Source organism: Orcinus orca, chromosome 1 (assembly GCF_937001465.1).
Source record: "Orcinus orca chromosome 1, mOrcOrc1.1, whole genome shotgun sequence".
Classification (NCBI taxonomy): domain Eukaryota; kingdom Metazoa; phylum Chordata; class Mammalia; order Artiodactyla; family Delphinidae; genus Orcinus; species Orcinus orca.
In genome coordinates, this window is record NC_064559.1 from 145,505,638 (window position 1) to 145,520,434 (window position 14,797).

The following is a 14,797-nucleotide window of genomic DNA, read 5'->3' on the forward strand; positions in this document are numbered from 1 at the left end:
GAACCATGATCTGTGGATGTTATGGGAATTAAGCAAAAAACGTTTTGGGCGCTCTCTATCCCCCATCCCCCTAGAGGCAATCTGCATGATAAAACCCTTGTCATTTCCTCCCCCTACACCCCCCAAAGGAAGCCTGGCCTAACAAAATCTTTTCTTTTGCTAATAGCTCCCCGACTTTCCTCCTATAAAACCTATTTTGTACAACTCCTCAGAGCACCCTTTTAGTTGCTAGATGGGATGCTGCCTGATTCATGAATTGGCCTGTTAAAGCCAATTAGATTTTCAAATTAAAAAAATAATAATCATATGGTACTGTACAAAAACAGACACATAGAACAATGGAACAGAATAGATAGCCTGGAAATAAAGGCATGCTTGCTTATATGGTCAGTTAATATACAACAAAGGAGGTAAGAATATAAAATAGGGGAAAACACTCTCATGCACCCCAGTGTTCATAGCAACATTATTAACAATAGCCAAGATAGGGAAGCAACCATATGTCTCCATCAATAGATGAGTGTGTAAAGTTGTGCTATATATACAATGGAATATTACCCAGCCTTAGAAAAGAATGAAATTCTGCCATTTGCAGCAACATGGATGGACCTAGAGGGTATTATGCTCAGTGAAATAAGTCAGAGAAAGACAAATACTGTATGCTATCAACTATATGTGGAATATAAAGAAAAAACACAGAAATAGACATACAGAGAACAAACAGATGGTTGTCAGAGGGGTGGGTGAGTGGGGACACGGGTGAAATAGATAAAGAGGATTAAAAAGTACAAACTTCCAGTTAAAAGTAAATAAGTCATGGCAAAGTAATGTACAGCATAGGGAATATAGCCAATAATATTGTAATAACTTTGTAGGGTGACAGATTGTAAGTAGACTTGTCATGGTGATCATTTTGTGATGTATAAAAATATCAAATCATGGGCTTCCCTGGTGGCGCAGTGGTTGAGAGTCCGCTTGCCGATGCAGGGGACACGGGTTCGTGCCCTGGTCTGGGAAGATCCCACATGCCGCGGAGCAGCTAGGCCCGTGAGCCATGGCCGCTGAGCCTGTGCGTCCGGAGCCTGTGCTCCGCAATGGGAGAGGCCACAACAGTGAGAGCCCGCGTACCACAAAAAAAAAAAAAAAATCAAATCACTATATGGTATGCCTGAAACTAATATAATTGTTTCAATTATAATTCAATTTTTTTAAAGTGGAAGTTTTTTGTTTTTGTTTTTAGCAGCAAAGAATATAATACTTATTTAGTGTTTGCCAAGCTCATTCAACTACTTTTATTTTCCTGCTTTTTTCTGCTAGTACCTAATAAAACCGACCAAGTTACTCATACAGGAATACCTTTGATATACCTCGAACTTTAATTTTATCTTGTTTATTTTATCTTTTATTTTGTTTATTCAGCCTTCTGTCTGTTTTGTCCTTGTTTGACATTTAACTTTCTTGATCTTCCCCCACCGTTTTTTCCTTCTTTGCTTCTTAATTTATATCCTGAACTCTTCTTTGTATTTCCTGTTATTGCTTTCCTGAACCTGGAAGGCAGTATGATGTTAGACCAATTAATCTCTTTGAGTCTTAGTTTGAAGGAGAGATAAGAATTTTTGTATACCTCAAAGTTATTGGTAAGCTTAAATGAGAATATCTGCAAACTGCTTAACACAGTGCTTGGAACACTGTTTCATAAATTATAGTTGCTGTGCCCTTCCTCATCCCTCTACTGTCGTGTTGATGATTATACCTACGTAGATAGTCTTGTCCCTACAAGTGGGCAAGTGCTGTGGGCTCTGGGTCCTTACTAGTGGGCCTGTAATGGTTTCCTTCATATATGCTGCCAAATTGAATTGAATTTGAATTGAATTCAATCTGCCAAATTGAATTCTTTGCCTTAACATGTCTCTGCAGCTGCTCCTTTATTAGGAATGTTATTTCCAATCTAATCTTCCTTTTCTTTCAGAAAATAGCTAAAACCCCACTCCTTTTTTCTTATCCTCAAACACTAAGAAGTTTATCTTTTTCTAAATTAGAGCCTGTCCCTTTTTTTTCTGCCTTGTTATGTTTATTCATCTCTGACTAGACTTAAAGCCTTGAGGAGAGGACCCAAGTCTCATCAATTTTTGTATCCCCTATGGAAGGTAACCGTATGAGGTGTGTATAATAGACACTTTTTATGCTTTGCTGAGTGAATGAACATGTGTCTGGGGTCAGCAGACACTTGGTCCTGTCCAAAACGTCCATACGACATTTGGCCCATGCCAAAAGGTCCTTGAAATTTGGTCTTGTCCAAATGTTCATGAGCATATTTGGTTCATGCCAAATGGTTTTGGACAGGACCAAATATCAAGGACCTTTTGGCATGGATCAAATGTCCTGCAAAGGTCCTTGGTAATGCACTGATGCGGAATATCAGAAATAAGATTAACATAAAAAATATTGTGAGATCTGTGTAGTGGTGAAGTTGTAGTTTTCAGACTATTCTCTGGAGCACTATAGTGTATGAGGTGCTTTGGGTTTGTAATTTTTATCATGGATAAACTAAGAAAGTTACTTGATTTATAGAATGGTTTTTGTAGATTCACAGCAGGAGGATGAAGGGGATAGCTAGTGAGCAGGCTACACTTAACTTCCTGCAATCCAGAGCAGCTCTGGTTTCATCTTTTTTACATATTGAGCTACTACGTAATATTTTATTTGAATTTAAAGTTTGAATGAAGGGTCATGATTACAAAATGTTTAAAAAATGCTCTGGTAGAGCATTCCACTGAGATGGATGTAGTTACAGAAAAAAAGCAATTCTCTTGTCATAGTGTTGCCTATGAGTTCTCATAAATAAGTGTTCAAAATAAACTTTGTAGCATATGATTTAAAAAAGTGAATGTTTTTTCGTTCCCTTGCCAGCTTCCTGTTTTATTGATAACCTGTTCTAATGTCTGTAAAGCTTCTTAAGGTGTCAAGCATTACGATAGCAATGAAACTTTAATCTTTAGAACCAGTAGTTTCTTTAGGTTGGGAGAGCTTTGAAAATATATTACAGTCTACTATATTGTATTAATGGATTTAATAAAAGTTGTATGAATATGTAAGCATGTGTATTTATTATTATTGTACATATTTTTTTCAGTTTCAGGTATGCCCCAAAAGTCTATGTGTGTCTACTCCTGGACATCGCACTGATCTTTTTCAGAGGGATCCTAAAAATGTCCTGATAACTGATTTCTTTGGAAGTGTACGGAAAGTGGAAATTACAACAGAGACTATTAGTTTGCAGCCAGATTCAGGAATCATGGAAAGCAGGTATTCATCTTAAATTATTATTTGAATAGAGTATTCTAGTCTCATGATTTGTAAACTTTTATGTAACATTATATTAAGAGATGAAAGTTAGTATTTTTAAAGAAAATCACACATTTCTACCCATTCTTTACTTTATGTAGCCCCTATGCTTTTCAGATTAATGGGCAGAAACTCTAAATATCAGTGGGAAGCTAAGATCTTGATTAGGATTATGTTGTAGCTCCAAAATATGTTTGTAGAAGTATGAATTCAGGCTTGGTTTAAAAAGGACTAAAACTGGGACTTCCCTGGTGGCACAGTGGTTGAGAGTCCGCCTGCTGATGCAGGGGACACGGGTTCGTGCCCCGGTCTGGGAAGATCCCACATGCCACGAAGTGGCTGGGCCTGTGAGCCATGGCTGCTGGGCCTGCGTGTCCGGAGCCTGTGCTTCGCAACGGGAGAGTCCACAACAGTGAGAGCCCGTGGACCGCAAAAAAAAAAAAAAAAAAAAAAAAGGACTAAAACTTACACAACAATTGACTGTCTCAGGGCCATACTTTTCTGTCAGTAGAGGTATATATGATGGTTCAGAAGACCTTCATGATGGGGCAGGTATGTGAATGTTTCAAACATTATTAATACTCTCTAACAATGTGTAGACTGTCACCTATTGCAGTAGAAGGTGTTAAATGACGTGACACTGAATAGGGAAGTTGGCAGCTGGGCATTTAGAGTATAATAGGGCCCTAGGAATCTGGTAGATGCAAGGCAGATAAACATATAAAGGGGAAGTGAGTGTCAAAAGAATATAGGTGCCAAATGTATACTTCAAACTATAACACAATGCTTGCATTTTCAGAATTTCTCTGGGCTCCAGCAATCTGACTAGTTCTCTGCCATGTGTTTTGGTTCATAGAGTCTGGGTGGTTTGTGAACCTGGTTCAGTCCTATCTCTGGCTTTTGCCTAGTGTTGTATTCTATTAATCTTCAAAAGTTTGTCTTTAGGATTTCTTTGGGGGCTCTTAGTTATTGATTAGGGAAGAGAATGAGAGAGAGAGGTATAAGCAAGTACTCCCCTCTTGGGGAATGGACTGTGTGTGTGTGAGTAGTGAGTGCGTGCGCGCACGCGTGTGTGTGTGTGTGTGTGTGTGAGAGAGAGAGAGAGAGAGAGAGAGAGAGATTGCGAGAGACTGGTTGATTTGGGGTATGTGAATTTAGAAGTATTTATAATGTTCTGCTTGTTTTCTTTTCTGTAAACATTTTTAAAGGTACAATACTTTGTTGGGATTAAATAGTGTCTCAGTTAATAGCCACTTTCTTGAACTATATAGACGTATATTTTCCTAGCCATTAAACTCTGTTATTTGGGATTGTTTAATGCTGTCTATTGGAAACTTATACTCCAGGGAACTTTTCTGGATTGTCAAATGGCGGCATATAAATTACTTTTAATTTTGAAAATTTAAAAGATTTATGATTGAGCTTGTGAATGTTTTAGAAATAAATTTAAAAACGGGCAGTAAATTATTCCTTATGAAGATTTGAAATTGATATTATTATTAATTATTTCCTATTATTCATATTCAAAGTGTTGGATTCTTTCTTTTTCAATTTCCTGTATCTGTTGGCTTAAAAAATATTTTCTTGAGACAGCAGGTGATACTCTCAACAATATCACTTTTATTTATTATTTAAAATTTCAAATTACTTTTGTAAAATAGCTAAACTATACCTTAATACTTAGCAACTGAAATTGAGCTACTATATGTTTTTTACCAAATTCATTTTGTAATTTCCCTTGAACTTAAGCCTGTAATATACAAGATATACCTTCTCTTAATCGTCTGAATATTGCATTAATTTCATTTAGAGATAAGGACTATCTTTATACTTCTGTGTTATTTTCTGTTCTCTCCACTTAACACAATATTAAATATATAATAATTGTACAATAAAAGTGATTTCAGTGGAATTCTACTGAGTTTTATGTTCTGGGAAGATGAAATTTTTGTCTTATAAAGTATCTCCATGTATTAGTTCGAAAGCAAAAATTGTTTGTGCTGATAATTATCTTCATTTACCTATAATCAAGGAGAAAATTATATTAAACATCAAAGCCAGATACCAGGCACTGTGTTTTGTTTTTGTTTTTTAAGTTATTTTATATTGGAGTATAGTTGATTAACAATGTTGTGTTAGTTTCAGGTGTACAGCAATGAGCAGACACTGTTGAATTAGAGCACCCTCTAGTGTTTATAAATAAATTTTATTTAGAACGTTGCTTACAGACGGTTTCATAATTACTAATATTTGTTATCCAGTTAATTTAGGAGGATTAAGTTCCAAACATGTTCCAGGAATGGATGATAGAAATATTATCTCATTATATATAGGTGCTATTTATGTGCAAATATGAATGGCAATTGGATGTTTGTTTAGAGAAAAGTATTATATATTCTTGAGAGATCAGCTATCACAAAAAACTATTTTATTAAGGAAATTATGGGCTTGAATGTATATGTATTTTTTGAAATCTTAGGTTAAAAACATCAATACAGTTAATGTTATTAAAATTGGCAGTTAAACTTTTAAGAATACTGCTTTCTACATATATTAAGAAAATAACAACTCATTTGTCCAGATTGTCCATATTTCATATTTTGTGTATTAAACTAAAGTCAGATATGATGGAGAACATTAGTACATAAAATTGACTGAAGTAGCTGTATGACATAATTGGTGTTTTGTATGTCTTCTGACATATACATATTATATGAGTAAGGTACAGTCATATAAATACTTATATTGAGTAAGGTCATATCCTTACAGTCATATCCTTAGTAACAACAGTTGTTTCAGCGTATGTTTTACTTATTGTGTTTTTAATTTATTTACAAGAACAAATGAGGTAAAATAAGGACTGATTGCAATAAGCTTGGCTTATATAACTTAATTCTAAACTGCTTTATCTGAGTGTATATAGGTTGACTTTTGATAAATATGCAAACAGCCTGCCCTCAAAGAGTTGGACTTTCTGGAATATAGTAATAAGTCCATGTCAGCGTTACTCAAAGTACGATAGATATATAGGGAAAATAACCTTTAGCTTGAGAATGTAAAAATACAGGCACCAAAATGTAGAAGTGTAAATTCTGTAGGCATTACCTAAGAAAAAAATGGAATCTGGGACAATATGAACTGTAAATGCTCAACATTTATCTTGGTTGTTAGATGACATCTTACCTAGTCTGACTTTTGCTTTAGGCTCTAAACTGAGGCGCTTGATTCTATCTATTTTTTTGTTGTAATTTTATTCTGTTATACTAGAATTTCTTTCTCTCTTTAGGCAGTCTTTAGCAACTGAAAATTTTGAATCTAGCAGGAAATTTGAGGATGGACTCTTTTCTTACAGATTTCTTAAAGATAGAGGGGTGAAAATGGGCTAACAAGGTCAGTCTGTATTTTGAACACCACAGTAGGACCCTTTCAAGAGCTCGATAAGGAAGTCCCCACCTTATATAGGAGGTCAAAGATCAGACAGTTGTTGTCACAGAGATTAGATTTTGAGCCTTTTCCATGTGCTTCATGCTTTATATAACATATTATCTAGGACGGTTGGATTGTAAATAGTAGACTCCAACATAAGCTAGCATTATTTCCTTAAAGATATTTATATATAGGTATTCTGTGTTTTATGGAACCCAAGGGCAGGCCTCAGTAAGGGCCTGGAATCAGGAACCAGAAATCAGTCAGAAATGTGGGCAGTACTCCCTCTGTCTCCCTGTTCTAGTCTTTTCTTTCTCTGCTGCTCTGAATGTAGGGGATAGAATGTGTACACACTACTCTTCTGGAAATTTATATCTGTTCTGTTCATGATAAAGCCCAGATACAGAATTAACTTGCTCATTCTCCATTTTAAGCTCCCCAGAGGGCTTCTTGATTAGCCCAGCTTGAGTACTGACCCAGCTGGGCAGTAGTGGGGTCATTTAACACAAAGTCATAGCTACTGGGGGGCCCATCCCATGTGGATAAGAGGAACCCTCCAAAAGGAAATTGGGAGCTATGCAGATACCCTCAAGGAAAAATTACATTAATCCCATTTAATTCACATAATTGCTTTATGAGGCAGGTGTAATTTTCCCATTAAATAGATGAGTAAAGTGAGGCTGAGAAAGGTTTAAGAAACCTGCCTAAAGTCCACATCTAACAAATGGTGAAATCAAGATATGAATCCAGGAATGCTTCCTACCTCTAAAAAAAATATATATTATTTTATTGTTTTATAATTTACGCTGAGTTGCTTTCTTTTAAAAGTATATAAAATATACATGATAGCACAATGAATTATCAGAAAGCAACTACTCAAGTAACCACCAGAGAAAGAATTAGAACAATGTTGGTACCCTGGAAGGTTCCCGGCAACCCTTACACCCCTTCTCAATCTCTACCCTCTCACTCCCCCTCAAAGTTAACAGTGATCCTGTCTCTTATGGAGTTTACTTTCTTGCTCTTCATCTTAGTTACATCACCTAAACGTGTATCCCTAAACGTTATGTTTTGTTGTTCTTGCTAGTACTATGTGTTTGGAATTCATTTACGTAGTTGTATGCAGCTGTGGTTCTTTTTTTTTTTTTTGAGTTTAGTAAAATTTTTAGTATATGGTTCTGAGTTTTGACAAATGCATACACTTGGATCATCACCATTGCTAATCCATCACTACAGAAATTTTCCTTATGCTCCCTTTTCTCCAATCTCTCCCTCATATCCCACTGATCTGTTTTCTGTCGCCACAATTTTGCATTTTCCAGAATGTCATATAGATAGAATCGTATATTCTGTACTCTTTTGAGTCTGGCTTCTTTTACTGCCATAATGCATGTCAGATTCATATCTGTTGTCACATGTATCAGTAGTTGGTTCTCTTTTATTGCTGTATTGGAGGACATCTGTTTTTGCCCCCTAGTTTTTTACAATTAAATGAAGCCACTATAAATGCATACAAATATAAGTTTTCATTTCACTTGAGTAAATATAGCTAAGAGTAGGTTTGCTGGGTCACATGGAAGTGCATGTTTAACTTTATAAGAAACTTCCAAACTATTTGCCATAGTCACTGTACAATTTACATTTCCACAAATAATTGTTCCACATCCTTAATTACACTTGGTATTGTCTTTTTAATTTTAACTATTCTAATAGGCATGTAGTAATATCTCATTATGATTTTAATTTGCATACACCTGATTGCTAAGGACATTGAACATCATTTCATGTACTTTTTGGTCATTCATACATGTTTCATGACGTGCCTATTCAAGTGTTTTGCTCATTTTTTAAAAATTGGGTTGTTTTCTTACTGAATTGTAAGATTTCTTTATATATTCTGGGTATAAGTCCTTTGTCAGATATCTGTAATGCAAATATTTTTTCTTAGTCTTTGGCTTGCCTATCATATTCTTTTTTTTTTTTTTTTTTTTACTATGTCATAATATTGACCTTCAGTCCAGTAATCCTCCACTGTAACAGCTCCTTTACGTTGCAGTGAAAAATGATTTGTATATTTTTTGCCTCTGAGTCCTTGTGGGATTTTTTTTTTATTCAAACAGAAAGTCACAAAAATTATAATATCCTCATCAGTTCACTCAGTCCTATGTAATTAATTTTTTTTTCATCTTGATCTTTTGTTAGCACTTTTATGAATTCATCACTTTTCCATTAGAGTTCTGAAAATGCTTATTCATTCAGTTCAGCAGTATAGTCAGTTACCAGAAACCTGTACTTGTCAGTCTTTTCCATGAATTCCTTGAAGATGAAACCCTTTTATAGGAACATTTTTGCGAAAGCATTAGAGTACACCAAGAACTGTTTGTAAATGATAAAACACTTAAAAATGACCACGGTTAAAGATTTGATGAAAGTTCATAATAATGCAATTGACAAGTAAATTTAGTTATTTCTGAGATATACATTTTAAAGTAATAACTAGAATTATGACTTATAACATTACACCGGAAAATATAACATTTTTAGAAATTTCAAGTAATGTCTGAAACATTTATATTAACATATTTCCATACAAAAACCCAAAGAAAGTTTAGTATTAGTCGTTTTTTTTGTTTGTTTCTTGTTCTTTTATACTGCAGGTTCTTATTAGTCATCAGTTTTATACACATCAGTGTATACATGTCAATCCCAATTGCCCAATTCAGCACACCACCATCCCCACCCCACGACGGTTTTCCCCCCTTGGTGTCCATACGTTTGTTCTCTACATCTGTGTCTCAACTTCTGCCCTGCAAACTGGTTCATCTGTACCATTTTTCTAGGTTCCACATACATATGTTAATATACAATATTTGTTTTTCTCTTTCTGACTTACTTCACTCTGTATGACAGTCTCTAGATCCATCCACATCTCAACAAATGACTCAATTTCGTTCCCTTTTATGGCTGAGTAATATTCCATTGTATATATGTACCACAACTTCTTTATCCATTCGTCTGTCGATGGGCATTTAGGTTTTTTCCATGACCTGACTATTGTAAATAGTGCTGCAATGACATTGGGGTGCATGTGTCTTTTTGAATTATGGTTTTCTCTGGGTATATGCCCAGTAGTGGGATTGCTGGATCATATGGTAATTCTATTTTTAGTTTTTTAAGGAACCTCCATACTGTTCTCCATAGTGGCTGTATCAGTTTACATTCCCACCAGCAGTGCAAGAGGCTCCCCTTTTCTCCACACCCTCTCCAGCATTTGTTGTTTGTAGATTTTCTGATGATGCCCATTCTGACTGGTGTGAGGTGATACCTTATTGTAGTTTTGATTTACATTTCTCTAATAATTAGTGATGTTGAGCAGCTTTTCATATGCTTCTTGGCCATCTGTATGTCTTCTTTGGAGAAATGTCTATCTAGGTCTTATGCCCATTTTTGGATTGGGTTGTTTGTTTCTTTAATATTGAGCTGCATGAGCTGTTTATATATTTTGGAGATTAATCCTTTGTCCATTGATTCATTTGTGAATATTTTCTCCCATTCTGAGGGTTGTCTTTTCGTCTTCTTTATGGTTTCTTTTGCTGTGAAAAAGCTTTGAAGTTTTGTTAGGTCCCATTCGTTTATTTTTGTTTTTATTTCCATTACTCTAGGAAGTGGATCAAAAAAGATCTTGCTGTGATTTATGTCAAACAGTGTTCTTCCTGTGTTTTCCTCTAAGAGTTTAATAGTGTCTGGTCTTACATTTAGGTCTCGAATCCATTTTGAGTTTATTTTTGTTTATGGTGTTAGGGAGTGTTCTATCTTCATTCTTTTACATGTAGCTGTCCAGTTTTCCCAGCACCACTTATTGAAGAGACTGTCTTTCCTCCATTTATATCTTTGCCTCCTTTGTCATAGATTAGTTGACCATAGGCGCATGGGTTTATCTCTGGGCTTTCTATCTTGTTCCATTGATATATGTTTCTGTTTTTGTGCCAGTGCCATATTGTCTTGATTACTGTGGCTTTGTAGTATAGTCTGAAATCAGGGAGTCTGATTCCTCCAGCTCTGTTTTTTTCCCTCAGTACTGCTTTGGCTATTCAGGGTCTTTTGTGTCTCCATACAAATTTTGAGATGATTTGTTCTAGTTCTGTAAAAAATGCCATTGGTAATTTGATAGGGATTGCTTTGAATCTGTAGATTGCTTTAGGTAGTATAGTCATTTTCACAATATTGATTCTTCCAATCCAAGAACATGGTATATCTCTCCATCTGTTGGTATCATCTTTAATTTCTTTCATCAGTGTCTTATAGTTTTCTTCATACAGGTCTTTTGCTTCCCTAGGTAGGTTTATTCCTAGGTATTTTATCCTTTTTGTTGCAATGGTAAAATGGGAGTGTTTCCATAATTTCTCTTTCAGATTTTTCATCATTAGTGTATAGGAATGCAAGAGATTTCTGTGCATTAATTTTATATCCTGCAACTTTACCAACTTCATTGATTAGCTCTAGTAATTTTCTGGTGGCATCTTTAGGATTCTCTATGTATAGTATCATGTCATCTGCAAACAGTGACAGTTTTACTTGTTCTTTTCCAATTTGTATTCCTTTTATTTCTTTTTCTTCTCTGATTGCCATGGCTAGGACTTCCAAAACTACGTTGAATAATAGTGGTGAGAGTGGACATCCTTGTCTCATTCCTGATCTTAGAGGAAATGCTTTCAGTTTTTCACCATTGAGATGATGTTTGCTCTGGGTTTGTCGTATATGGCCTTTATTATGTTGAAGTAGTTTCCCTCTGTGCCCACTTTCTGGAGAGTTTTTATCATAAATGGGTGTTGAATTTTGTCAAAAGTTTTTTCTGTATCTATTGAGATGATCATACGGTTTTTATTCTTTAATTTGTTAATATGGTGTGTCACATTGATTGACTTGCAGATATTGAAGAATCCTTGCATCCCTGGCATAAATCCCTCTTGATCATGGTGTATGATCCTTTTAATGTGTTGTTGGATTCTGTTTGCTAGTATTTTGTTGAGGACTTTTGCATCTATATTCATCAGTGATATTGGTCGGTAATTTTCTTTTTTTTTTAGTATCTTTGTCTGGTTTTGGTATCAGGGTGATGTTGGCCTCATAGAATGAGTTTGGGGGTGTTCCTTCCTCCGCAATTTTTGGAAGAGTTTGAGAAGGATGGGTGTTAGCTCTTCTCTAAATATTTGATAGAATTCACCTGTGAGCCATCTGGTCCTGGACTTCTGTTTGTTGGAAGATTTTTAATTACATTTTCAATTTCATTACTTGTGATTGGTCTGTTCATATTTTCTGTTTCTTCCTGGTTTAGTCTTGGAAGGTTATACCTTTCTAAGAATTTGTCCATTTCTTCCAGGTTGTCCATTTTATTGGCATAGAGTTGCTTGTAGTAGTCTCTTAGCATGCTTTGTATTTCTGCGGTGTCTGTTGTAACTTCTCCTTTTTCATTTCTAATTTTATTGATTTGAGTCCTCTCCCTCTTTTTCTTGATGAGTCTGGCTAATGGTTTATCAATTTTGTTTATCTTCTCAAAGAACCAGCTTTTAGTTTTATTCTTTGCTATTGTTTTCTTTATTTCTATTTCATTTATTTCTGCTCTGATCTTTATGATTTCTTTCCTTCTGCTAACTTTGGGTTTTGTTTGTTCTTCTTTCTCTAGTTCCTTTAGGTGTAAGGTTAGATTGTTTACTTGGAATTTTTCTTGTTTCTTGAGGTAGTTTTGTATACCTATAAACTTCCCTCTTAGAACTGCTTTTGCTGCATACCATAGGTTTTGGATCGTCATGTTTTCATTGTCATTTGTCTCTAGGTATTTTTTTAATTTCCTCTTTGATTTCTTCAGTGATCTCTTGGTTATTTAGTAATGTATTGTTTAGCCTCCATGTGTTTGTGTTTTTTACGTTTTTTTCCCTGTAATTCATTTCTAATCTCAGCGTTGTGGTCAGAAAAGATGCTTGATATGATTTCAATTTTCTTAAATTTACTGAAGCTTGATTTGTGACCCAAGATGTGATCTATCCTGGAGAACGTTCCGTGAGTACTTGAGAAGAAACTGTAATCTGCTGTTTTTGGATGGAATGTCCTATAAATATCAATTAAATCTACATGGTCTGTTGTGTCATTTAAAGCTTCTGTTTCCTTATTTATTTACATTTTAGATGATCTGTCCATTGTTGTAAGTGAGGTGTTAAAGTCCCCCACTATTATTGTGTTACTGTCAATTTTCTCTTTTATAGCTGTTAGCAGTTGCCTTATGTATTGAGGTGCTTCTATGTTAGGTGAATGTATATTTATAATTGTTATATCTTCTTCTTGGATTGATCCCTTGATCATTATGTAGTGTCCTTCTTTGTCTCTTGTAACATTCTTTATTTTAAAGTCTATTTTGTCTGATATGAGTATAGCTTCTCCAGCTTTCTTTTGACTTCCCTTTGCATGGAATATCTTTTTCCATCCCCCCACTTTCAGTCTGTATGTGTCCCTAGGTCTGAAGTGGGTCTCTTATAGACAGCATATATATGGGTCTTGTTTTTGTATCCATTCAGCAAGCCTGTGTCTTTTGGTTGGAGCATTTAATCCATTCACGTTTAAGGTAATTTTTGATATGTATTTTCCTATGACCATTTTCTTAATTGTTTTGGTTTGTTTTTGTAGCTTATTTTCTTCTCTTGTGTTTCCCACTTAGAGAAGTTCCTTTAGCATTTGTTGTAGAGCTGGTTTGGTAGTGCTGAATTCTCTTAGCCTTTGCTTGTCTGTAAAGCTTTTGATTTCTCCATCAAATCTGAATGAGATCCTTGCCGGGTAGAGTAATCTTGGTTGTAGTTTCTTCCCTTTCCTCTCTTTAAGTATATCATGCCACTCCCTTCTGGCTTGTAGAGTTTCTGCTGAGAAATCAGCTGTTAACATTATGGGAGTTCGCTTGTATGTTATTTTTCGTTTTTCCCTTGCTGCTTTCAATAATTTTTCTTTGTCTTTAATTTTTGCCAATTTGATTACTATGTGTCTTGACGTGTTTCTCCTTGGGTTTATCGTGTATGGGGCTCGCTGCGCTTCCTGGACTTGGGTGGCTATTTCCTTTCCCATGTTAGGGAAGTTTTCGACTATAATCTCTTCAAATATTTTCTCGGGTCCTTTCTGTCTCTCTTCTTCTTCTGGGACTCCTATAATGCGAATGTTGTTGCATTTAATGTTGTCCCAGAGGTCTCTTAGACTGTTTTCATTTCTTTTCATTCTTTTTTCTTTATTCTGTTCCGTAGCAGTGAATTCCACCATTCTGTCTTCCAGATGACTTATCCGTTCTTATGCCTCATTTATTCTGCTATTGATTCTTCTAGTGTAGTTTTCATTTCAGTTATTGCATTGTTCATCTCTGTTTGTTTGTTCTTTAATTCTTCTAGGTCTTTGTTAAACATTTCTTGCATCCTCTTGATCTTTGCCTCCATTATTTTTCTGAGGTCCTGGATCGTCTTCAGTATCATTATTCTGAATTCTTTTTCTGGAAGGTTGCCTATCTCCACTTCATTTAGTTGTTTTTCTGAGGTTTTGTCTTGTTCCTTCATCTGGTACATAGCCCTCTGCCTTTTCATCTTGTCTCTCTTTCTGTGAATGTGGATTTTGTTCCACAGGCTGCAGGGTTGTAGTTCTTCTTGCTTCTGCTCTCTGCCCTCTGGTGGATGAGGCTATCTAAGAGGCTTGATGGGAGGGACTGGTGGTGGGTAGAGCTGACTGTTTCTCTGGTGGGCAGAGCTCAGTAAAACTTTAATCCACTTGACTTTTGGTGGGTGGGGCTGCGTTCCCTCCCTGTTGCTTGTTTGGCCTGAGGCAACCCAACACTGGAGACTACCTGGGCTCCTTGGTGGGGCTAATGACAGACTCTGGGAGGGCTCACACCAAGGAGCACCTCCCAGAACTTCTGCTGCCAGTGTCCCCATACCCAGGGTGAGCCACAGCCACCACCACCCCCCGCCTCTGCAGGTTACCCTCCAACACCAGCAGGTAGGTC

At 35.9% G+C, this 14,797-nt stretch overlaps 1 protein-coding gene across 1 annotated transcript in view; it reads left to right on the forward strand.

Annotated features, from left to right (window-relative positions):
- The window catches only part of PIGK (phosphatidylinositol glycan anchor biosynthesis class K), a 135,053-nt gene that overhangs the window by 57,640 nt on the left and 62,616 nt on the right, over nt 1–14,797 (forward strand). Inside the window, exon 9 of the mRNA XM_004279945.4 lies at nt 3,134–3,306. Coding sequence (XP_004279993.1) covers nt 3,134–3,306 — 173 coding nt within the window. The remainder of the gene's footprint in view (nt 1–3,133; nt 3,307–14,797) is intronic.